Source organism: Lissotriton vulgaris, chromosome 11, assembly GCF_964263255.1.
Source record: "Lissotriton vulgaris chromosome 11, aLisVul1.2, whole genome shotgun sequence".
In the NCBI taxonomy this organism is placed as follows: Eukaryota; Metazoa; Chordata; class Amphibia; order Caudata; family Salamandridae; genus Lissotriton; species Lissotriton vulgaris.
The window spans coordinates 746,563,075-746,587,758 of record NC_141699.1 but is presented as its reverse complement, the minus strand read 5'-3'; the positions used below and the strand labels follow the sequence as shown (position 1 = coordinate 746,587,758).

Here is a 24,684-nt window from a genome sequence, read left to right as displayed (position 1 = left end):
CTTTGTGTCTCCCACCTCCCATTCCTTTTCCTTTAATTTCTCGAATATACCCGTGGGCAATAATACTTTCAACATTTTCATGATATCATCATATGTGTAGTCCCCCATTAATAACATGTCTTTAAGCTCTCTATGGAAACCTGCAGGGTCTTTATCATGGCATGGTACTAGTTTCTTCATTTCTAACAGTTCTAATTTAGTCAGAGGCGTGTGTACATACACGCGTTTCAAAATTTTATCCTCACCCATAACAGGGTGCACTTCTCGTAAGGGGTTCTGACTTTCAATACCACCCCCGCACTGCATATGGTACATTTTCCTTTCTGGAGGTGAGGCGGGAACATATTCAGAGCTTACAAAGGTATCATATCTGTGCCGTTGTTCTAGAATTATTTGAATTAATTTAGTGCTTAGACCTCTCCATCTATCCATCAGTAGTGCTTCTAGTGTCTCGTGTAAGGGACCTGGATCGGAATAATGTTTTCTGTATTTAATGAGAAGGTGCTGAATCATGTATACACCTGCTAATTTCTGTTCGTCGGGGGAGAGGTTCAGAAATGTCTGTGCCACTGTGTCATCATTATATATGTCTGCATTTTCGGCCCATGATACAGCTGATCGGGCTAGTTCTTGTTCATCCATAGAATTGAGTACATGATACCCAACTCGGTCTCGGAGCCTTTTATCAGTTTCCTGGAACTGATGCTCAGCGGAATTCGGATTTGTTAAGGCAGAGAAGAAAACTCTCTTGCTCTCTGGACGGATACCCTTCCTAAGGTAAGTTCCCTTACCTACATATGCTATGGTGCCTATATTTCTTTCGGATTCTTCCTGTTCTTCTTCCTCCTCAGAGGAAACCTTTTCTTTCTCTTTCTGGTGTACTGCTATTACTGCTTTCTTAATCTTCTTGTACATAGACTCTATGCAATTTTGTCTGTCATGTTTTCCATCAGCTATATTTTGACCCCACTTGTTCAATGCATCTAATTCAGTCTGATCTGTTCCGGGCCTGTCTCGTTCTCTTATTAGACAATTTATGAAAAATCGTAGTATCAGTGCTTGCATGCCAACTTTCTGTTTCTCCATGGCATCCTTAATACTGTCAGAGTCCTTTCCTGTCTGAACGAACTCATATATTCTGTCTAGACGATCCTTCATTCCTGCATAGCATAACAAACTATCAGTAGCAGATCTTAACCGTAATGATGCCAATATCATTAAATCGTCTTTTCCGGGTACTGGATCATATCTGCAAACTGACATGTTTTCTTTTAATGTGTCAAGGCGGGATGAATTAGAGGAGTGGGGAGATCTGTGCGTAAGAGGACTCTGCATACCTCTGAGATTGAATCTGTGAGTCGGTGGCGGGGTCTGAAGACCCGCGGTCGCACCTCCTGAAGCGGAAGCTTGGGCATTATCTCTGTGTGTAGTCAGTATCTGAATTTGTCTTTTAGTAGGATCTGATTGAAGTGGTTTCGGCAAATCAGTTTTAGGTGCGGGAAGTGGCGGAGCTGGCGGAACGGGACTGGTCTTTTTCGGTGTCGGCTGAGCGTGATCTGGGGGAGGAGTACCACCCCCGGCCCTGTCAGTAGGCAGGGCACGAACGGGCAGATTGGTGTAAGCTGGTGCTACATCGTCTAGATATGAATTTAGGAATATATCCTTAGTAGTCTTATGCATTACTTTAGTTGGGACTAATGGTGACGGCAAATTTTTCGGTATTTCTGAAATGGCGTTAGGGGTACCTTCGGCCAAAAGATACATGTTGTTCACTTGGCTATTTCGGATGCGATCTATTTGTTCTGTTTTTACTCGAATTCCTTCAGTAACTAATTCGTTTTCTTGAGCCTTTTCTGATTCTTTAAGTCTGTCTTCTCTACGGAGTGCTCTTTCAGCACGTTTATGTGATTCCTTACGCCAAAATTCTATGGCGTCTTTCTGAGATTGTCTGGCTTTCTTTTTCCGTAATACCTCTTCTACCTTTATGATGCACTCGGCATCCCATGTTCCGTGAACTGGCCATCGGTATCTTTCCTCTAAGTGCTTGGTATAATCGGTCCATAATTCTAGATACAGGATGGCGTCTATGCCATGCTTATTATACATAAAATTACCTGGAGTGTCCCTAGGGGGGATTGGAATTTCTTCCTCTAACATCCCTTTCCTAGTTCCTATCTGTTTTAACTTGTTAAAAAACGGCATTATGCCTACTTGATACTGAAATGCTTGATCCTTGATACTTAATTTCGACTGTAACTATTTATACAAGAAAACACAATAATGCACAAAAACAATCACATTCATACCACGACATTAATTACAAAAATATTTAAAACATAGATGACTACCCCTCTATACTAGATGTACTGCTCAACAGTACAGATACACTGTTGTAACAGTGCAGAATTTCAGGAATTCGGAATACTAGATATACTGCTAAACAGTACAGATACACTGCCTAAAAAACAGTGCAGACCGGACTTGCGTACCCAAACCCGTCTAGATACGACCCAGCAATGGTACTCACCGGGAAGCACGGAAAACAGAAGGCCTCGGAAAACTCGACTGGACTCGACTCGGAACTTCGGAAAACTTCGGAAAACTTCGGAAAACTGGTGGGCCTCTTCACACCTCGGACCTTGCTTCTTTCGGCTGGGCTCTGGTCGGGATCCTCCGCACTCCTCACCGCCTCGTCTGGGCACTGATTGCAGTCTTCGTCACCTCCGTGGGTCAGAGGGAGATGCAGGAAATCCTGCCAGTACACGTGTGTTCCATCTAACTGATGGCAGGGGACACAGTATGCAACGCGCCAACCGGCGCGTGAGGTGGGGGAGGGGTCCCTATTCGGGCGCCAAAATGACGTAAATAATTAATTTACTCTCTTAATTTCTATGCAGGTAAGTACTTAATCAATAATAACTCAATCAGAATGAAGGAAAACAGAGTCCGTGGTGTAAGAGTTTCTAAGGGTTTTATTCCTCATAAAGGAATCAGGATATCATGTTCTGACCACCACACAGGGTGTCAGAAGGGATAGATGAGCGCGCTCCATTTTATTAACAGTACATAGCTTATATACTTATTTCATTCCATAAGTAATAGTGCAAGAGGCGTAACAGCTGAGAGAAGACAAGATAACAATATTACACGTGGTACATGTACGTAATCAAGAGGCGTGAACTAGAGGTGTGTTCTGGAAACGTCACTGATAAGTGACACAAGTGGGTGGCACCAAGGGGTGGTGCTAACAGAATGTTGCAATGTCAGCAGAAATCAGAAGCTTGGATGCGCGCGCAGCTGCATGACGTGTAACTGGAGGGGTGCAGGGGACTTGACATTTACACTGACGGAAAGAGACAGAAGTCTGGCATGTCAGATCAACTTGTGCTTCTATCATATCTGATATCTGATGTTTAGGAACTAAGCTATCTGGGCAGAAAGGTCTCTAGGGCAAAAGCTATTCTATACTTGCTGTGAGTGCGTGTATAAGCGCCTGGGTGTCTGCATGAGAGGCGTGGGGCAAGGGGCCTTCCATGAAAGCATGGCAACGGAGCTATGAATTACTTGCACAGAGACAGGTCGGCCCTTTAGCCCTGTAGCTGAGAAAGGATGTTTACTGAAACTAGCAGGCTGGAATGTATTTTCGGGGAGGGAAACAGATAACTCGAAGGTTATAGTCAATCTTGGCAGGCAGCAGGCTGAGCTGAGCACGGAGGGCCGCGCTAGAAGTAAGTCAGAGTTCATGGATACGGGGGCTGCCTGGGCAGAGATTTCTCGGAGTCAGAAGCCAGAAAAGAGGCTCGGTGGCAGAGATTCAGGGCCTACTTCAGCCAGGGCTGAAAAACGTAGGAGTACACTACAAAAAGACGTTGGCATAGCATACTTAGGAACGGACCATCCAACCCATTCATGGTGGGTCTGAAAGAGGACAAGTTAACGTTGGACGCAAATGTATTTGCGTCTTCATAGCTGGTACAGGAGGGAAGTTACATGCACTTTAACTCGTACATGGAGTCGGTGGGGTACGCGCTAGGGAACATAACTTGACCATAAAATTTATATTACCTCAGAGCCTACGCCCCCCCCCCCAAGAACAGAAAAGCAGAGGCTTATTGAGAAGCCGAAAAAAGAAAGAAAGGTGCAAGACCAAGAGACGGCCAACCCTACTAAAGAGGAAAGAACCCTCCCAAAGCCGGAAAAGAGCGATGGGGACCATAGAACAAAACAAACTAAAATAACAAACCCCCCCCCCCCCCCCCGCACCTGCCACCCTGCACCCCTGTAATGGCTGCGGCCTAACCCACTAACAGCGTGCCTGTCGCCCCGGAACCGCCCCACAGAAGGGAAAATATAAGAAGTGGAGGAGGAGAAAAACAAACAGGCCCCCGGACACCAGGTACCCCCCGCTGGCGGTGACCCCCCCCCCCCCCCCCATAGCACAATCATCATCAAGCAAAGCAAAACGGTCAGCATTATCACGGGGAGGACAGTCACCAGGAAACCCCCTCCCCCCCCCCCATCCTACCCCCGGCCCGGTGAGGTATTCGGTGCAGTCCCGGCAAAAGTAAACGGAGCAACCCCAGGAAAATAGAAGTCAACCCTGCAAGCCTCACGAGGAGATCCATCGCCAAAGTCATAACAGTTGCAAACAAAGGGAGCGTCTCAGATGGTCCAAAGCAGTGGCAAGGAGCAAGAAAACCTCCAAGTCAAAGTCAGCCCTGACCAGAGCGAATCCGTTCCGGAGCACATCCCGACCAAGCCACATTCGACCAGAGGCAGTCAAAGCGTCCATGGCAGACCAAGGCAGTGAAGGTGAAACAAAGTCCGGTCACAAAATGGCGGCATCCGTTATGCAAACGGGCCGGAACAAAGGAAAATGGCGATCCCCTTCGACGGGACCCTGAGACTCGGTAATGAGGAACATGACATCCAGTGACGATACACCATCGGATAGGAGGCTTAGAGGGAAGACCATGTACTGCAGCAGATGAAGAAAAAGTGAGGCCGACTCTCAAAGGAGCAAAGTCGGGCTGCCGCTCGGGCTCCCGAAGATGGCAGGTCAAATCGCTCGACTGGACCGCAGACTTCTGTGTAGGCGCTGCAGCGTCCGAGGCCGGTCGCGAGCAGACATCATCAAGTTTCGCCGCCAGGGAGACACATGCGCCGGTGATTTGCGAGCGGAGCGCCCCAATCGCCGCCATTACAGATCTCAATGAATGTGCGCCATCCATCCCCTCCATCCCGGGGTCCAGAGGACGGAGGGGGACACAATCTCCAGCCCATATCGCCGGGCTCCGGGCACACATTCGGCGACCGCAACAACAAGGGCGCCCCGAACTGGCACACTCAGCACAAACACGGGCCGCGGGTGCAGCCAGTCAGCCCCCGGACCGGGAAACGAGGGTCAGGCACACAACCCACAGCCACGGCGCAGGAGGATCGCAGCACGTCACAGTGTCTCTTCTCCGGCACCATCCATCAGCGAGGACAAGAGTCACAAGCGGAAAGAATCATTCAAACCTGGAAGACCGGCCACAATCGCGGTCCCACAGCCGATGCTGGTCAGGTCCCTCTTGGGTGTCTCAAAAATCGAGGTCCCGGCGGTAGCCCGGGAGTAAGCCAAGAATGGGACACGACATAACTTCGTCGCTGAATAAGGTAGGAGATCCGGGAAAGCACCGTCGGCATCAGGCAACCTTCATACATCCAGGCACAGGGCTTGGGTAGAGGATAAACGACAGGATAGACGAGCCGCCGGCGGAGGTCGGCGGAGCCGGGAGCTTATGCGGCCATCTTGGTTCGCGGCGTAGCTCCTCCCCCCGATTCTGTACTTTTATTATTTTTTTTAAAACAGTTGTACAACAAGTAACTTTGGAGTAGAGCATATTGATTGTTGCAAAGGGGCCTCTCCCCTTACCTTCAGTGATGGAAATATTTTATGACTATCGTCTTCCTCAAAGTCTAGTGTCATTGTAGTGTTTGCACACTCCTATATCATTTCTTTGTCTTGTTTGAAATTCGTGATAGTAAATTTTCCCAGTGGGGTACTGTTTGAGTTCCAGGGTTTCAAGAGGGATGATACTTCCTAATTATTTCACAAGAGGACTTTTTCGGTGTGCTTTTTGTTTGTAACAATATTTATTTGGTTTATACTGTTTCATACACAATGGCCACATGGTGAGCAGTACGTTGTATTTTTTACCTCGCCTATCAGTACAAGGGGACATGTGGACTCGCTCGCCCAGCAGGAAAGTCATGAAGGAGAAAATGGAACAAGAAGAAAACTTTGCTAAACTGTGAACCTGAGCCTATGTAGTGGTTTTGGATAAATGTTAATGATGCAACCATATCTGAGTGTCCACAATAAAAAGGCGGCGGTATAGCATTGCACTCTGTGTATCTGCATTAAATTACCTAATGGTGCAAGGGTGGCCTCATGACTAAGGGTTGGGTAACGTAGCCGTAATATATGGCGGGGATCTGGGGCGTGCAAATTGCGGCTCGATCATGTGGACCCAGCATCACCTTCTGAATCTCCATGAAATGTAATGGACAATTTGTCCCACCCTGCTGCGATCGGGTGTTTCCTCAGTCCTCACGGGGGACGGCAACAGATTCTGCCAAGGCCCAGCGCAGGAACTTGATTCTCCAGTGCACCATGCTCGGCAATGCTGAGGCCTTCCAATGCATTGATTGCCCGTCATGCTATCAGCAAGGCAAGGTCGATGAAACGTGTGGTGGTTCCCCTACTCCGCTGGCGTCTATACCTATGAGACAGAATAAAGGTTTCTGAAAGTATTTCATGATTAACTCAGAACAGTATGTTTACAAATATCCTCTTTTATAATGTATTCTTTCTTATTCCAACTGACCATGATTGCTTGCACATTAGATAGCTTACCATATAAGATTGTATATATTCTCTAAATTATGATGTTGATTTAACTTCTACTGTCTGCAACTGCTTGCAAGTAAGATAACTTGCACTGAAAATAAGAAAAATATACTGTCTTTTTCTATGTGATTTTATTATTTTATGGATTTTTGGTAAATCTTAATAAAGATTTATTGAATTGATTTGTGTTAATGGTATTTTTTTAATTTGTTTGCTGTACCTAAATAGATATTGACACACTGGGGGTCTCCTTGTGGGTTCTTTAACATGTTTTTCTAACAAGGCAGACCTGTTCTTGTTTCTGCCTCTATTTCTTGCCTGTTACGTTATTTTGGAGGAATATACCATATCCTGTATTTTAGCTGTTTCATGAATCTTTTCCTCAAACTTCTTCAGATATTAACAATTTCTATGGAATCGCAGTAACTGCCCCATTGGTAGGTTTTCTTTTAATACCTTGGAAAGTGCATTAGTGAGTTTCTATCTGTGGATGCTCTGTATACTTCTGTGGTAACATGACCTTCTTTACCTTGATCAACAGATTAAGAAATTCCAGGTTAGAGATTCTTGAACTGCTAATAAACTTCAAATGAGGATTGAGAGCTTTTATCATTTCACTGAACTCAGCCATTCCATTCACCCTGCCCATCCATGACCAAAAACATTGTTGGTACTGTATATGTGTTGTCTTGGATTTTTGTATGTAAAGATTTGCCAAGCTCGTTGCGCTTGTACTGCCCATTGAAGTACCTTCCTTATAAATCTATAGCTTTTCCTCAAACCTAACAAAATATATATTTTTTTGTTAAAATAGTTGTACATTCCATTACGAATGAAATTGAGGTAATATAAGCCCAGTTTGTTTGTAGTAGTTCCTCCAGTTGTCTATATGGTCCTCTTACTGAGGGATGCTATTGTATAAAGACTGAACATCCAACTTCAACAAGATGTAAGTTGTGGAGTTAATTCAAACTTTCCATCAAGAGTAATACTCCCTTTGTGTTTAAGATGGCATTTGAGAGACTAGAAGTGCCAAGGACAAAAACACTAAATAGTTTGAGGTGTTTCAGAATAGACCCAATACCTGACACTGGTACAGCCCATAGGGGGTTGTCTGGCTTTGTGTATTTTGGACAAAGTGTTGAAACAAGGAATCCTTGGGTTATCTGTTTTCAAGAATTCTGCTTTTTTTATTGATCAAGGCTGACAGTAGTGCTTCATTCACATCTCTAGATGTGGGTTTGTAGTCTGTGTTATAACAAAGTTATTTCATATAACTCTTATCTCCAAGTAGGCATACGCATTCCATGCAGTAGACTTCATAAGACTGTATTACTATAGCCCCCTTCCTTATCTGCTGGTGTGATGTTAGTATTCAGCAGACAAACCCTTTATGACTTATTTCTTCTTTGGAAAGATTGTTAAAAAGTTGAGCCTTATCATTACTGCTATTGTGGAGTCCTTTTTAGTACTGATTTCTTAAAGGTGTCTACCTTTGGAGAAATGGTGTATGGAGGTGGGTAAAACATGGATTCCTTCTTCTAGCATGTGTTGTTCTGCTCTTCCCTTGTTACTTCCAAAGAGTCAAAGTAAAATTTCGGCAAATCTTCATGCAGAAATGTGGGATCTCTCGTCATAGTGAAATAATACACTTGATAAGTCAAAGCTAAGGTCTTTGTTGACGACCTGCTTTTGTAAAGGTGTCAATCTCTTGTAACTCCAATTCACAACTAGGACCATTCCTGGGAAGTACTTGCTTGCTGCTCTTTTCACCGGGCAGGAGTCGTTGATGGAGTGTATGGTGCCCAGTGTACTTGTGGTTGTTCTATTTCCCGCAACCTGGTCATAGAAAAGTTTGTTCAATCCTTTGGAGACCAGTAAAGGTAAGGTTGTATAGGAGGCTTCTCAGGGTAAAACAGGAAACTGATGAACTGGAAGACTGTTCTGGTGTGGATTAACACTGCTTCAAACATCCAAGCTGAATTATCAGTTCTGGAGTGGCAGTTTACGTCTCAGTAGTTTAATTGTATTCTTATTCTAATTTGGGAATAATCCATAATGTAATGGTATATGATCTTTTGTGAAAATTTAGACCCACCCTTCAGTTTAGTGACTGTTGTCTGGTGAAACAGCCTTTCTATTCCGCCATGGATTTATAGATCTCCAGGCATTTCTTGTAAATGGTTAGTAGTACGTAGTTTTTAGGTTAGTCTCTGAATCTGTAGCCACTCTGAGATGCACTTTGCTACGTTGATAAAATAAGCCAATTAGGTGTGCAACACCAAAATTTTTAAGACCCAGTCTTTATTGAAGACTTTAACTTTGAGAAATTGACAAGCTTATATTTGGCTGTGAAATTATTGCATTTCCTAAAGATTTCCATAGCTGATTAAGAGACGTATTGCTGACACTGGCTGGGCGCCAGAGGGCATATGGCACTATGTATGTTATTTTATGGCTTGTGTTGAGGCTTTTCCTCATCTATATGGATAAGTCTTTGTGTGGTATCACTACTTTGTCTATGGCATAAACCCTTAAGAGTCATGTGACTTAGTAGAAGAAATACTTTATTCGGTTATGAATAACCATCAAAGTGGACACAATAACAAATGCAACAGTACAACACACAACTTATAAAACAATCATTCACATATTAAAGTAGTTCTAAAAGTGACGAGTATTTTGTCACATATCTACATTGAAATAAGTCTAATTCGTCATCATTCCTTTAGAACAAGATAGCAGCATAAACTTCATAAAATATCCTAGAGTATACCTCCAGGAGTGGAATACAACAGCAATAGATCATATGCATAACACTAGATGATTTAAGATACATAATTCGTAAGGACAATAAAACATGTCTAAGAGCAATATATAATTAATAAATGGTAAAATATATTTCCTTGACCTGAGCTGCGTTCTATAAGATATGGCAGCTATTACTGCCTAAATACTCCCATGGGGCAAAATCCATATAAAGAATGTTAAAATAAAGTGATAGAACCCTCGTGACCGTGCATAGTGCAGAAGTACTAATTTGCAAAGAACAATCAAATAAAAAAAAGATGCAAGCATATTTAGTGAGCCCAGTATTAAAACGTCTTCAAGCAAGTAAGTTTAAAATTTCGGTTCTCCTGAACCAAACCGCTTGTAGAAATGTGACTTGTTTCGCTCTGAGCTAAACGGATCAGATGTCAGCTGGCCTATCCCTTCTGTCATTGACTTAAGATTGTGAAATGTTTTTAACCTTTCCCACTACGCCGCTTTTGATATCTCACCCCTCTGTTAATGATTAAAAGCAAAGCCCTTATTCTACTTAGTCATTTTCCATATGGGAGGACCCAGTCAGTTAGGTGTGGAGAGTTTATTTCTAAAACCTTTTCTTTTCCTTGTGGAGTACCATAGAGTTTGTCCCTTGGTCCTACCTTGTTCATTTTGTATTTCTCATCCTTGACCAAGCTTATTCAATCTTTTGGCTTTAACGTACGATGATACTTTGATCAATGCAACGGTGATAGATGATTTATACCTCGTTGCCCAGAATTTTACGTACTGCATGTTCGCAATCAGTAATTGGATGAAGAAAAATTATTTAAAGCTAAATACTAATAACACTGAGGTCCTTATTTTTGTCCGTCCACATTCTATTTGGTCCAACAGTTGGTGGCTGTCTGTTCTGGGTTCTCCTTGTGTCCTAGTCAAGTCTGCAAAAACCTAAGGAATGATTTTTGATGAAGAGCTTGCTTTTGATACCCAAATTAATCGGGCTGTCAGCTCTTGATTTAACATAATTTGATCTATGAAGAAAAGTTTTCATTTTATTCCGGAGGAGGCTCCGAATACAGTCATCCTAGCACTGATCTCCTCGAGGTTGATTATTGTAATGCATTACATCCGTTTAGGCTCATTAACCAAACTTCAGATGGCATCAAATGCAGCCGTTCAGCTTATTCTTGACATTCCTTTTCATTGGTCTGTCCCTGAGGAGCTTAAAAAAAATTGCAATGCTCCCAGCGAGGAAGAACATTTTGTTTAAGGGCCTGTCCATAGAGCACCAAGCTTTACACAATCAGGGTCCTTAAATTTTAGGTTAAGTTTCAGTGTTATCTACCAAAGAAGACCTTGCTCTTGGCACAGAGCAAATTGTTGATAGTACCTACGTTCCTTAGTACAAGATGGGGAGGCCGATCTTATGTCATTGCTACAGCTAAACTGTGGAACTCACTTTCTCAACATATTTGAGAATTAGATAATCCTCTTCTGTTTAGGAATTTTTTTAAAACATCGCTCCTGCCCTGTTAGATGGGGTTTTTTCACTCTGGTCTTCTGTTTTGCATGTCTCTTAAAGTGGTATATCTTCTGGGTCTTAGCGCCTTGAAGTCTTAGGGTATTTGTGCACTGTATAAATTATTTTTTATTTCAGGAATCTACTTGACTGGTTCAGTGTGGAAAATGAAAGCAAGTGAAATGTATTAACAAATATGCTATGCATTCTTTGAAAAAAAAACAGATCTTGGAAAAATTGGCTATCCATAAGTGTTGTAATAGCTATGATTAGTTATCCAATTGTATGGAGAAAATGCAGAAATATGCATTATTTTGTCACTATGTTTTCAAAGCGTAATTAGTAAGGGTAAAACTCCCATTGTCTATTGAGATGAAGGCATTCTTTTGTACATGATTAATTTACTAGTATATTGAACCAAGGCCCAGATAAAGGCCCGTTCAGAACCTTTGGCTGTTAACTGTGTCAAACATGTTCTGTAAACATCATAATTTAGCACCATTTTCAGTTTTTATTTTTAGCAATCCCCAGCCTCTCGAGATAGCCATGCTCAGCTGTTACACTCAGTGCAATTTGAGGCATTTGTTTACAGACCACTACTTTTGGAGTAACAACACTCCCTTAACTCCAATGATCGAAGACTAAATTACTGTTGAGCATCTGAAGTTTGGAGATTCTCATTCTTCTAATTATCATGCAGTACATTACATGTATCATGCTGGAAATGGTGGCCCAGCAGCCCTTGAAGGGCAAGAGTAGAATTAATATGTTGATGACAGTGGTGTATGTTGGGTCATCTGACCCATTTCTTTTAATGAAGGCTTCCGCATAATGCTCCTGTCCCTCTATTTTGTACACTGTGTAGGCGTGGCTCATCGAGCTTTTGAGAACGACATTGATGCTTTGCTAAACCTCCGGGAGTTCTTCAACTACCTGCCGCTGAGTAACAAGGATTCATCCCCACTCCGGGAATGCCATGATCCCAGGTACGTTTAAAGGGCCTAGAGAGTAGAATACAGCCTGTAATACTGCACAAAGACAGGGTCAATTCAGATGTATTTGCACAAATTCTGAATATAAAATATCCACAATAAGGCTGAGGGATTTGTCAGTTTTTTTTATTCTAGTTTTAGGGTGTGTTATGCTTTAGAAACCAACGTATAGATGGGTATATATGGGTAGATAACGTAGAAAATATTTCTGGAAAGGTATTTCAAATATTGGACAATTTAGCATACTTTGAAATCCTTATTTGTATGTTACTTTACTGAATACGTCATGTATTGTCTATTTTGACCATTACTGGTACCTTCAAATGACTGTTTTTCCTTAATAAAACCTAAAACTCAGAACTCCTAGTGTGGCTTTAGATCTAACCCAAAACACCATATCCTATGCAGAAAGTCCAGAATGTCTCACCATGTTATGAAAAATTAGCATTAAAAACCGGGAGTTATGCTGCATTTACCATGAACAAAAAAAAGAATGCAGCACTTATCCCATAGTTTGCCTTATTTCTCTAAATTTATCAAATATATATGCAAATAACCTAACTGCTTTATACTTAATCAGTATGTTGCACGGTTTTATTGTCACTTGTTTCTCTCCTCTGGTCATCGACCACGTCTCTTGTAGCCAATGCCTGGGTCTGAGGTCACTCTCTATTCTGCCCTCCTTGTGCTCTTCCCTCTTCATGTCAAGCTATGATTGATAATCCTTCTTAATATGATTTCTGTGGTAGCTATGCCTCTGATCACTACTTAGTTCTTTTTTTCCCTCTTCATTTCATGTTATGCACTGTTATTTAATTGCATTGCGTTAGAGGAGACTGATACTGCCACTGAAAGATGATGGGTGGGATCTTGAGTTAGGGTGTCGTTCTACAAACGTGCAGAATATGGTGTGTAGAGTAGAAGATGAGTGTGTAGAACCTACCACAGTCTTCGCTGTGGTTTTCCTGCTTCACAGGACATGTTTTCACTGGAGATGTGTATAAAATTGAGCTTAGGGTGCATAAACGCAGCAAACTCACTAGCTGCAGATTTCTTGTAAGTAATACAGCCTTTATATTTGGTTTTAACCTTTCACTGAACTTAGGACTTTTTCATTAAATTTCTAATATTTTCAACTTGATTAGGAGCATTGTATTCAGTGGTGCTGTAACACTTTTCAGAGTGGGGTTGCTGCCAACAATATTACTTTACTGAAGTCTTTGGGATTGTGAAAGATGTAAGCTTCACACAAAGGACAAGTGTACCAGACGCATTCAATAATGAAGTGGTAAGGGTCTAGTATGTAGATTGCGGTGCATTATGGGGGCACATCATCACAAATATATTACTAAAGCATGGCCTGTTGATTACAGACAGCAATTTCCATCAAGATGGGCTTTCAATATACTTTGAAATACATCCTCCTGACTTTACTTTAACACTCCCTGCACCCCAGCAAGATTATTGCAGAGTTTACTTTGCAAAATCTTCTCACTTCGCAGTCAGAAAAAGTAAACTTCAATCTCCTTGTTAAAAGAATAAGCAGCTATTTGTCAGAAGACATAACCTGACGTTAGACCTCTGTCTTTACAAATGTGACACGATAAAAACATTTGAAGGCATATTTATTGCTCATTCACCCTCTGAACTCATACTTCCAGAGCCTATGTTTGTATTGTTGATATGGGGCCCACCATGGGAAGAGTGTTGGTAGCAGAGCAGCTGTTTATCTCACTCGTTCTCCCTCTGGTCTGCAAACAACCACAACCAGGGCTTGTTTTCCCGCTGACATGGGTTATGTGTTTCATTCCAGATAGCTACTTAACGGAGTAAAAGGCAGGAACGCATGCTTTGGACCTGAAATCAACAGCAGTTGGCCACACTTCACAAACCCTTTGGCACTGCTCCATAGTGGGTCATTGAAAATATTTGTGAGTAGAGTTGATAGCTTTGTCTTACCAAGAATACAACATACCTGATAAGGTAAAGGAGATTCTTGAGCGTAGGTAAATCGCTATGAACCTCCACCTTCTCTCATGCTCCCCATACCAGCATCAAAAGTGGCGCTATCTCAGTTGAAGCTGAGATGTTCAATGTAAGTTCACCAGTAACTAAAACAAGCCTACATTAATTAGTGCTCTCGTTACGAATGAAAACGTACGTCCTGTTTCTCACTAGAGCTTCTCTTTGCCTCTTTTCTTAGTTCTTCTCTATCCCAAGATTGCTCGCTACATTCCTGCTTTAGTTCCAGGTTATGACCTAAATGTTTGCGGATGATACTCCCCTGTTGGGCAGCCTGAGAGAACTTAAATGCTGATAAATGGCGACTGTCTGAACTGCTAAAATCTGTTGATGGGTAGTAATTTATAAAAGTTAATCTGGCTGAATTGGAAATCACCCCAGCTTACTCCAGAATCGATCTCTGGGTTGCCTCCCTCTGGCCATCGTCAATAGATAGCTGTCCCGCTCCTGTGAGGATGGTCAATATGGATGCTAACCTAGCATTTGTTGCAAAAATTGGAGTTGTGACAAAAGCCTGCCACTTTATCCTCTACACTCACAAACACATCTTTTCCTTTCTACGTTTTCCTCAAAAAGTCACAGTAGCAAATGCATTTGTGCAGCCAGATTGGACCTCTGTAATTCAGTTGATTTAGGGCTGCCCAAGAAACACATTGTTACATTGTGAGAATTCAGAACACCATTGTCAAATTACTTTTGAACTTGAATAAGATGTACTGTCTTGTTATACCTCGAATAGCTACACTGATTACCAGTGTGTAAGCATGTACAATTTAGAGAGACCTGTATGATTTTTTTATACAACCTTTATTTATTATTTTAACAAAATTGCAGCAGGTATACATTTTCAAATGGTGCAGACAAGTGGAAATCTACAGCAGGGTACACATATATGAACACAACGTACCAGCTATTGGCAGATCAGATTACCATGCATTGAAATACTTATCCTTGCTCCTTGAACTTCCCTCACATCAGACACCAAAACCATGTATTCCTAATGACAATTTCCTGCTTATGGCTACGGTTGCTCTTCAGGCTAATACTCTGCGGGCAAAATACCCTGTGTGAGACTTGGCGCTGTGTGTTGTGAGACTGGTGGAAATTGTGGTATTTCACGATCATGTTATAAAGCATAACAGCCCCTGACCAAGTTCTGCAGAATGATTCTACTGTAATGAAACACAAGTTGGCAGGAAGCTTTTTGAAGGAACTATTGGAAAGAAAATCAGAAGACTGTCAAGGAAATGGAGAATGTCTTTTTGATTATTGAAACCGTACTGTTGAATGAAATTGAATTTCAGAACAGCCAGAACACTCCAAACTCAGCTTTACCCTATGTGAACTCTATTACTCCACAAAGCTCCAAATATCCCCTATGTTATTATCACTGGGTCTCTCCCATACGAATACTCTGAGAACCAACCATGTCTGTGTTTATCAATTGATTCCCTGTGAGTTTCTCATTTGTTACTTTTGGGAGAACGCTAGAGGAGATGTACAATATAGCATTTACCGTGGCTCCCAGTATAAAGTGCATGCCCCTTGGGGTGCCTACTGTTTCTCGCGGGCGTCTAGAGGGCATTTCCCATAGACGACTGTATCCATTGCTGCTCCACTTTTATGCATGGGTAGACTCTGTAAAGCAATTACCCAGCAAGCACACACTGAAATCTGTATGACAATATCTGTTAGAGACTACTAGCCGCAGATTCCTTAACGTAGAATTATCCCCAGGTGTGAGACTGGATCCGTAAAACTTTTCTGCCACAGCATCCCTGCGTGCCGGGGGGACGGCACCACGTAACTCCGCCCTGATGTGGTCCGTGACATCAGCGAGGATACATAAGTCCCTCCCTGGTGCGCCTATGTCAGTTTTTCTCTTTTTCGCGTGCAACGCGGATCCAGATTGTGTCCTTGCCTGTTTTCAGGCCTTCTCTCCTTTTTCACGCTTTGGGGTTAGTGGAACAGAGTGCGAATGCCTTTGGGCTTCAAGACGTGTACCTCCTGTGCGCGTCCCATGTCGGCAACGGACCCTCATCCGTTTTGCATGTGGTGCCTAGGTGAGCACCACGACTTGGAGTGCGACGCCTGACAGCACCTTAAGCCTAAATCACGACAGGAGCCCGGATGAAGTTGCTGTCGGCGCGCTTGTCCAGGTCGTTGTCATCTCGGCGTCCGTCCCCTACCTCGGAAGCAAGTTGCCACCGGTTTCGTCTGCGACATTGTCTCTGGCCACGACCCCAAGGGTATGGCTCACCGGCTGGTAGGTTCTTCAGTTTGTCTCCGAGGCCCTATCCTCCTCTCGCGCTAACTCTCCTACGGACATGCGCCCCCACTTGTCGCCCTCCTACCCGACGTTTCCTGGAGCAGGTGTGACTAGGGTCCAAATGACAGCCTACACCACAGCGCCTCAGGCTTCTTTGGCCCTTCCTCCACCTCCTGAAACGTGCGCGGATCCCTTGCCTCGTGCGGGGACTAATGCGGAGTCGCCAGTGGCTCCGGCCCCAGCGCCGAAGGTTTCGGCTTCAGGTCGTAAGAGGGTGGTGTCTTCGAGGTGCGGTCCTTCGGGGCTCCCCTCTTCGACGCCTGGCATCCCTGCCTTGCAGCAAATCCCTACGGGGCTCCCTGTGGCGTCGCAGGAGATCGTCGGGACTCTGGGCTTGCCCCCGGGTCCCCCTCGTCCTCTGAGCAGGTGGCTGCCTTGCCGGAGGTCGAGCTGGTGCCGTTTCGGCGCCGGGAGCCTTCCTCCCTGGCTCCGGTGGAGGCCGGGACCTGGGATGCTTTCCATCTCTCGGCCCTCAACGCCGGCGGCTGCTCCGACTGAGGAAGAGCCGACGCCTTTTCGGCGCAGCTCCTTCTCTGTTCCGGCGTCAACCCCGTCCCATTCTCTTGGCGAGCACGTGGTGGCAGACGTCAAGCTGGTGCCACCAGTGCCCTTTCCGGCGCCGATCGGCATAGATCAGGTGCTGGTGGCGGACTCCACAGAGCCGCGCCGGCGTCGGGTTCTGGTTTCATCTCCTGATATCCCTTCTTCTCCAGAGGTCTGCCATCTGTTGGTGTGTTACTCCCTGGAGACAGGGCGCCGTATTGTTGCCTTTTCACCGGCATCTTCCAGGGAATGCTCCTCGCCGCCCCGAGGCCTAAATCCTCGAACCCTTCCTTCCGGGGCTCGCGGCCGGCCCCTCAGATTCCCCATTTTTCTGTGGATCCTCCACTATTCCGGGGCTGGCCAACCCCCCCTGGACTTGGTGATGGACGGCTCAGTCTGCAGCCGACGCCCACAGAGGAATTACTTTATCCTCTGCAGCGTCCTACTGAGGCCAGTGTTTCCTTTGTGCGGGCTTATGCAGCAGGTATTCTGCGGATGGGTGAATCTTTCACTCCTTTCTCCACGGACAACCTTTTGGAGGTTCTCCACCAGGACTCTGGTAGACAGGAGTTGTTCCTTCCCTTTGGAGCGTCACGCCACAATTCTCTTATGGCAGCTTGAGGGCGTCCTGCCACAGGCGATCAGGTGCCTCAGGCGCTCCTGCATCGCCACCATCCCGCTCCGCACGACCCTGTCTGTCTTTCCTTCCACCCTTCTACTCAAGGGTCTCTTCTGCGGCATGCCTTTCCGTGTTTGCCTGTGGTGTTATTTCCTCCGTCCCGGGAGTCTCGTAGATGGATTCATGGGTGCGTAATGTCTTTGCTTCTTCCAACGCTGCCTTGCGGGAGCTTAACCCTTTGTGTGTGTTGACCAGGGCTACTTCCAGTCTGTGGGACTCAGTCGAGTCCCTTCTTTCTCATGTCTCCCATAAGGGTGCCCATGCTGATTTACGAGGCCATGTGTGGGATGGTAGGGAGTTGGCCGCGTTTATTCTTCGTGCAGCCTTGGATATTGCTGATGCTCTCGGCTGTGCTATGGCCACCTCTTTGGCTCTCTGTCGCCATGCATGGCTAAGTGATGCTGTTTTTCCCAAAAATATTAGAGAGCGTCTGGTTGATCTGCCCTTTGACGGGGTTCTTCTGTTTAATACTCATGCAGACTCAGCCATCCAGCGTCTTCTTACGGGCCTCCCCCCTCCTCAGTAGGTTGGTTTGTTGATCCTCCGGGTCTTGGTGGGAGGTGTTATCCCACTTGCTCCTGGAGTCTGGGGTTGGAGTGACCATTACACTTTCTGTGTGGGTTGCTGTGCCCTTGGGGTCCCTTGGTTATAGGCAATACGGTACATACATTTATTTTAAATAGGCATAGTTATTACTTTTGCTACTAACCCCTGCATTTAGCAACCTTCTTAGGGCGAAAATAATGGGACCAGCATTTCTAGTAAAAGTGTTATTTATTCTCTTGCGAAAACAAAACCGCACTTTGATGTATTGCCTTAATCGATTAGGACCCAATCATGCTAGCTGTACCTCAGCAATACTATCAAAATACCAGAAACAAACTGAAATACGTATGGATGAATGCAGGTGGAAACAATGTTTTCAGTCTGAATTTTATATGGAAGAGGTTTCATTTTCACAGCTGGATGCTGTACTATACCCCGCAAATTTTAAATCAAATGTTCAAGTCGGACAGAAATGAATGTTTTAGATGTGGGGAAAACAGTTATTAGATTAATATGTTTTGATCATGTTGTAAATTTACACTATTTTGAGAGAAATTATTTGCAGAAATTAGCCACAATATCCAAGAAACTATTACTCTGACCCAACTATACATCTGAACTGTTTCTCCCAGACCACTTTTCATTTTCAAAGGTATTTCATCCACCTCCTGTAGACACACTGCTGGTGATTGTTCTCAAAAAGTTTCCTCCTCTACATCCAAACTGAAGATGATATCCAACTTAAAAACAAAGCGTTCGAGGCATGTGGGCTGCTGAATTCATATCTATGCATAGAATCCTTTTTCTTTTTCAATGGGATTCTATATGACTCCATAGGTTGTTCCGGGGCGATCTTTCGTTTGTAAATAGAAAGTATGCCTGTGTCGGCATTGATGAATTGTTCCTGTTGCTCTGCAAGCGAGGGTTGTCGATGCTTTGTGGCCGGTACCGGAGTCGTGGGTTTCGGGCCCGTGGACACCTTCTTGGACGCTTCGACGGCCACCTTAGGGGCGAAGGCCTTCGGTAAAACTTTCGGCGGCAGCGTGAACTGGATGGGCGCCGACGTCTTTTGAGGTTTACTGGCAGGCTTTGGAGGTGGAGTATCCTTTGGTCCGACAGCTGAAGCCTTGTCCTTGATTCGCTTCAGCGATTCCGACACCTGCTTCGAGAAGGAGGCGGACGGCTGCGTCGACTCGACGGGTTCCTTCGAGCCGCCGCCAGGCGTGGACTTGAGGTTAGTACCGCCCTTAGCCTTGTCTGGTCGACGCGTAGGATCGAGAACCTTCTGTCCTTTGTCGGTGCCGACGGTCTTCGGCGCCAATATCTTCGGGTTGACGTCTTTGACCAGTGCTTTCGGTGTTCCAGTTTTTGGCTAGACGCCCTTTAGCGACCGCACTGGGTCGATAACACCTTTATGCTTCGTCGGTGCCGATAGTTCAGAGGACTTCGAGCCGACCAAAGCAATACGCACTTTCGGTTTCGATTTCGCCTCTTGTGCTTTTGGTTGCGTAGACACCGAAGCTTTCTCTTTCGGTTTCGATTTTGCAACCGGTGGCTCTTTCGAAGTGTCCGAAGCCGGGGCTGTAGAACCCAGTGGAAGATCTTGGGTAAGGCCATGTGGCGATCCCTCTACCTGAGCCTTATGAAGTGTCTCGGCCCCAGTATAAGTTTGTGGGCCTAGCTCCTCGCTTGAGCTATCTTCCATGGCCCCAAAATCCCCATCGTCGTCTCCTACCTCGTCGCCGACGTCTCCAGTATCGACCATCTCAATATCAGCATCGTAGCTGGAGTCGATCTCCGATGCGGGATCAGACAGGTTCTTTCGAACCTCCCGCTCTGCTCCCTCATCGTCCTCGGCATCGAAGATGTTCACCGGGTCCGTTCCATGATGGTTCGTCGATAAGGTCTCTGGGGTCGACCGGGCCTTCAGTGCTGAAAAGCCACGCGGCTCCTCTGGATGTCCGGCTCGGGAACTAAGCTGGAACAGAACTGGGCACCGATCGCAAGACAATACCGACGATAACCTAAAGGCCTTTTGGCCAAAAATAAAGTTTTTTTTATAGATTCCAAACTTGAGTGAACCAATATGCATCTGAACCCAATGGCAGAAAAAAACAATCTGGGGATGGAGTCGGTACCCATGCGCACTGTAGTCCAGGGGAGGAGCCACCTATCTCGTGATACTTCGAAGACTCTTTCAGAACAACAATGTGCGATCATCCGGACCCAACACTAGGCGGCGATCTATGCACAGATATGAATGTCAGCAGCCCTACATGCCAAGAACAGATGCATACTGGTAAGTAGCATATTCGTACTCACTGGATGGGGGAAGCACTTGGAAAGTTCTGGAATGGTAGATTGTACACCATTATTGCTGTACGGAGAGTCTTCTGGGTAGGGAATAGTCCCAAAAGGAAGATATAGGGGGGGGTTGTGTTATTAACTTTAAGGACCCACATTTGGTTGGTTTCTTGTTATACAGGCTAAATTGTACTGATATTGTGGACAGTAATATAAAAGTGACTCCTCTTGGTTATTTTTTTTTATTATAAACCAAGCATCTGCGCAATCCCTGACAGTGTGTCTGTTTATGGCCCAACCAAAGGGACCGGTTTGACTGAGATCTAGAACAGGTTTGCTCCCCCTGATTCTTTAGCGCAGGTCGACTGACTCCCAACCTCAGATACTAGAAGGTACAGGGACCGTCACCTTTGATTTGTCACCTCATTTAATTTCTCCAGCCCATAAGGCTATCTTATCTGTAAGTGATGGCTCCATCTCTTAGTGTACTGAGAATTCTTCTATTCTGCTGACCTTGAGCTCAGGCTCACTAAAGTCTTATTCATTAGGGCATGTTGTTAAAATAGCATTTCCCCAGATTCTAGCAAGTTCTCTTAATTAAATTAATTGATCTAAATCAAGTTAATTTTACCCCAAAGGGTATGGGAAGTATGATTGGTTGTATTATCTCAAAATGTAAGGAATACTCAAGTTATGGATTTCCATTTTGTATAATTTTTTTAATGATTATAATCCTCTCATACTTACACTTTTTCTGGGTGGTGCAATTTTACAACATGCGCAGGTTATACCACCACTGGGGATGCTTACTAACAGGGCATTTTGAGCAAATGAGCTAGTATTAGCTATGGCTGGGCGTAGTTCACGAAGTAGCGCTACGCATTGCTACGCGAAGTGCACTTCTCGAGGTACGCGTAGCACTATGCGAACTGCGTAGTACCCTGTTGCCCTAGTATTGGAACTTTCATAGATTCCCATGCTTTTGTATCATTCCCCGTCGTCGGAATGGGAGTCTCGGTAACAAAAATAACATAGCAGTAGGTACAAAAGAGAAAGAAAAAGGCCTAGGCCTCATTCCCTTTTGTAGCATATCACCCTCTTTTTGTAAAAGAGACCAAACTTAGGCATCAGATAATCAGAAGAGCCTCACCCCATAGAACCCTCCTGAAGGAACCTCAGAGCCTCGGATTTTCTACCGCACGTTGTGCTTAGGGAGTCTCCTTTGAGCTCTGCTCATTTCATCTCTTTTCAAAAGTTTTCCTCAGGATTTCTCTTCAAGATTGTACAAGGATGGCTAACAAGGAGAAGAAGAAAGCCCTTTTCAAGCCATGTTCCACCTGTGGCAAGAAAAGGTTGTTTGTGGAGGATAAACATAAGGATTGTATTTATTTTTTCTATCTGGATCATAAGGCAGAGGACTGCATGATCTGCCACACTTTTTCTAGCAAGACCCTCCGGGATCGTGCTGGTAGACTTCTTACCTGGCTCCAAAAACAGAAGGAAAGGAAACCTGCAGTTTCCAGTGACGGTGAGGATTCATCGTCAGCTGTGTCATCTAGAAGGTCAGTCAAAAGGGGTTGGGGTTCCCCTTCTCCTTCTGTGGAACATCCTTCTGTAGTAGGGGATCTCTGTGTATAGTCATAATCTAGTGAATAGTCCCGCCGATGTGTGTGGACCCCGGAGCAATCAAAAATAATAAGTTGTCAAAAAATGCAGACCTGTACATACACTTAAGAGAGAATTTAAAGACTGATAATGCAGCCTATATCCACAGGCTACACTGTCCAGTACTTCAACTAGAAATTCCACCAAAAGAACTACTAACAGCACAGCCTGTCCAGAGTACTCCACAGAGAAAAACATTCCCCTACCAGCCAAAGCCTCTGGAATGATAGAGAGAAAGGAGTGGACAGACAAGCCCCATAGGCTGCCATTATGTGGCTCAGAACAGGATACTGTGCCTTTAAGAGAACTTTCCAGAACTCTCTCAGTATCCCAGAATGCACTGCAGGTCCATTTTTACTTTCAGTTCTTTTTTCCAGCTCCTGCAAGCAGGACCCTGGAGCATTGAGCTCTCCCTATATAGGGTTTCTTTTCAGATTTTTTTACTTTTCAAGTGTTTGAGTGCTTTCATTTGAAGTACTTTGGTGCTTTCTTCCTTGTGTGTGTCTTTCAGCACTCTTTTATTTGTCAAAATGCCTGCTTTGACAAATGCCCAGAGTGTTCGAGGTAGAAGGCCAAGTCGGACGCACACGAGGTGTGCATCATCTGCCTTCCCTCAACTCATGACCTGGAGGAGTGTGACATTTGCCAGTCCTTTACCAGCAGGAACCTGAGGGACAGGATGAAGATCAGGCTCCAAGGCCTGGAAGACAAAAGACTGAAGGCACAAGGTGGGTCTGGGCATGCTTCATCTGCCCATGCTGAGGCCTCTGGAGGGCTCTCCAGGGGCAGGAAGGCCAGCAAGCATCCATGCTTCCGCCGGCGTCGATAGCACCGACGACGGCGTTGAGAGGGATGACAGCAGTCTTTTCCTAGTCTCCCCAGGGCTCTGGGTCGAGGCGACGTCTACGTTCGGCGTCGAGGGAACTGACCAGACCGCCGTCGACGATATCTTCATCATCATCGTCGTCGAGTCATAAACGTAGAGAGGCGGCCCGGCGTCAGCGCTCGCCGTCGAAGCGACACCGCCGTTCGTAATCAGTGAAGAGGAGGAGGTCGTCGTCGAGGGGATCCTTGACGTTGAGGAGGATGTCGAAGTCTTGGAGGAGGCGTTCGCCGTCAGGGAGGCGTTCGCCGTCAGGGAGGCGTTCGCCGTCAGGGAGGCGTTCGCCGTCAGGGAGGCGTTCGCCGTCAGGGAGGCGTTCGCCGCCAGGGAGGCGTTCGCCGCCAGGGAGGCGTTCGCCGCCAGGGAGGCGTTTGCCGTCAGGGAGGCGTTCGCCGTCAGGGAGGCGTTCGCCGTCGGAAGGCGTTCGCCGTCAGGAAGGCGTTCGCCGTCAGGGAGGCGTTCGCCGTCAGGGAGGCGTTCGCCGCCGAGACGGAGGCGTTCGCCGCCGAGACGGAGGCGTTCGCCGCCGAGACGGAGGCGTTCGCCGTCGAGACGGAGGCGTTCGCCGTCGAGACGGAGGCGTTCGCCGTCGAGACGAAGGCGTTCGCCGTCGAGACGGAGGCGTTCGCCGTCGAGACGAGGGCGTACAACGTCGAGACGGAGGCGTTCGCCGTCGAGACGGAGGCGTTCGCCGTCGAGACGAGGGCGTACAACGTCGAGACGGCGTTCTTCGACGCCAAAGAAGCGCAGAAGGAGTTCTGGCGACAGGAGTTCTTCGGGGGTCGCTGGGACACCATCACCTCCGCCTATGAAGAAAAGGGAGTCACAGGGCTCTGTGTACTCCGAGGTATATACACCTCCTAAGCCGAGGACACTTCTCCTCCTCCTCGTTGCCGAAGGATCCTCCACCGCGGACTCCCACTCCGACCCCGCTTCCACCACCGCCCCGTCCTCGTGTTCATCCTCTGCTTCCTCCTTCGGGACCGCCTGTGGTTCCTCCGAGGTCATAGTGACGGCAGCTAGGAAGCAGCATGCCACCACCCCGTCATCTACAGTACCTCCTGATGAGGAGAGCCGTTGGATAGACTCGGCTGGCAGAAAGGTCTGTGGGACGGCTTCTACCACCATGAAGGCAGCCAGTGCCGCGGCCTTACTAGGGCGATACGATCGAGCCCTATGGGAGTCCCTCCAGCAATTCGCTGAATTACTTCCTCGAGAGAAGAAAGAAGATTTTCAGGAGATCCTGAACGAGGAGATGTTGGTTTCGAACCAACTCATCAGCGCGGCTGCTGATGTGTCTCTTCTGGCGGCGCATGGGTACTGCCATGGTATCAACCAAAGGCGCCACGCTTGGCTTTGCCTTACATCTCTCAAGCCAGAGGCTCAACAGCGGGTAGCCAACCTACCTTTCTCGGGGGAAACCCTGTTTGGCAAGCATGCGGACGACGAAATAGCCCGCATGAAAGCTGAGGCCGAGACCCTGACGGCTTTCGGGTTAGAGAAGCCCAAGGAGAAGAAGTCCTACCGCCCGTTCCAAA

At 45.9% G+C, this 24,684-nt stretch overlaps 1 protein-coding gene across 1 annotated transcript in view; it reads left to right on the top strand.

Annotated features, from left to right (window-relative positions):
- The window catches only part of PCCB (propionyl-CoA carboxylase subunit beta), a 468,181-nt gene that overhangs the window by 153,830 nt on the left and 289,667 nt on the right, over nt 1-24,684 (top strand). The window contains exon 8 of the mRNA XM_086943865.1: nt 12,049-12,169. Within this exon, the coding sequence (XP_086799991.1) occupies nt 12,049-12,169 (121 nt within the window). The remainder of the gene's footprint in view (nt 1-12,048; nt 12,170-24,684) is intronic.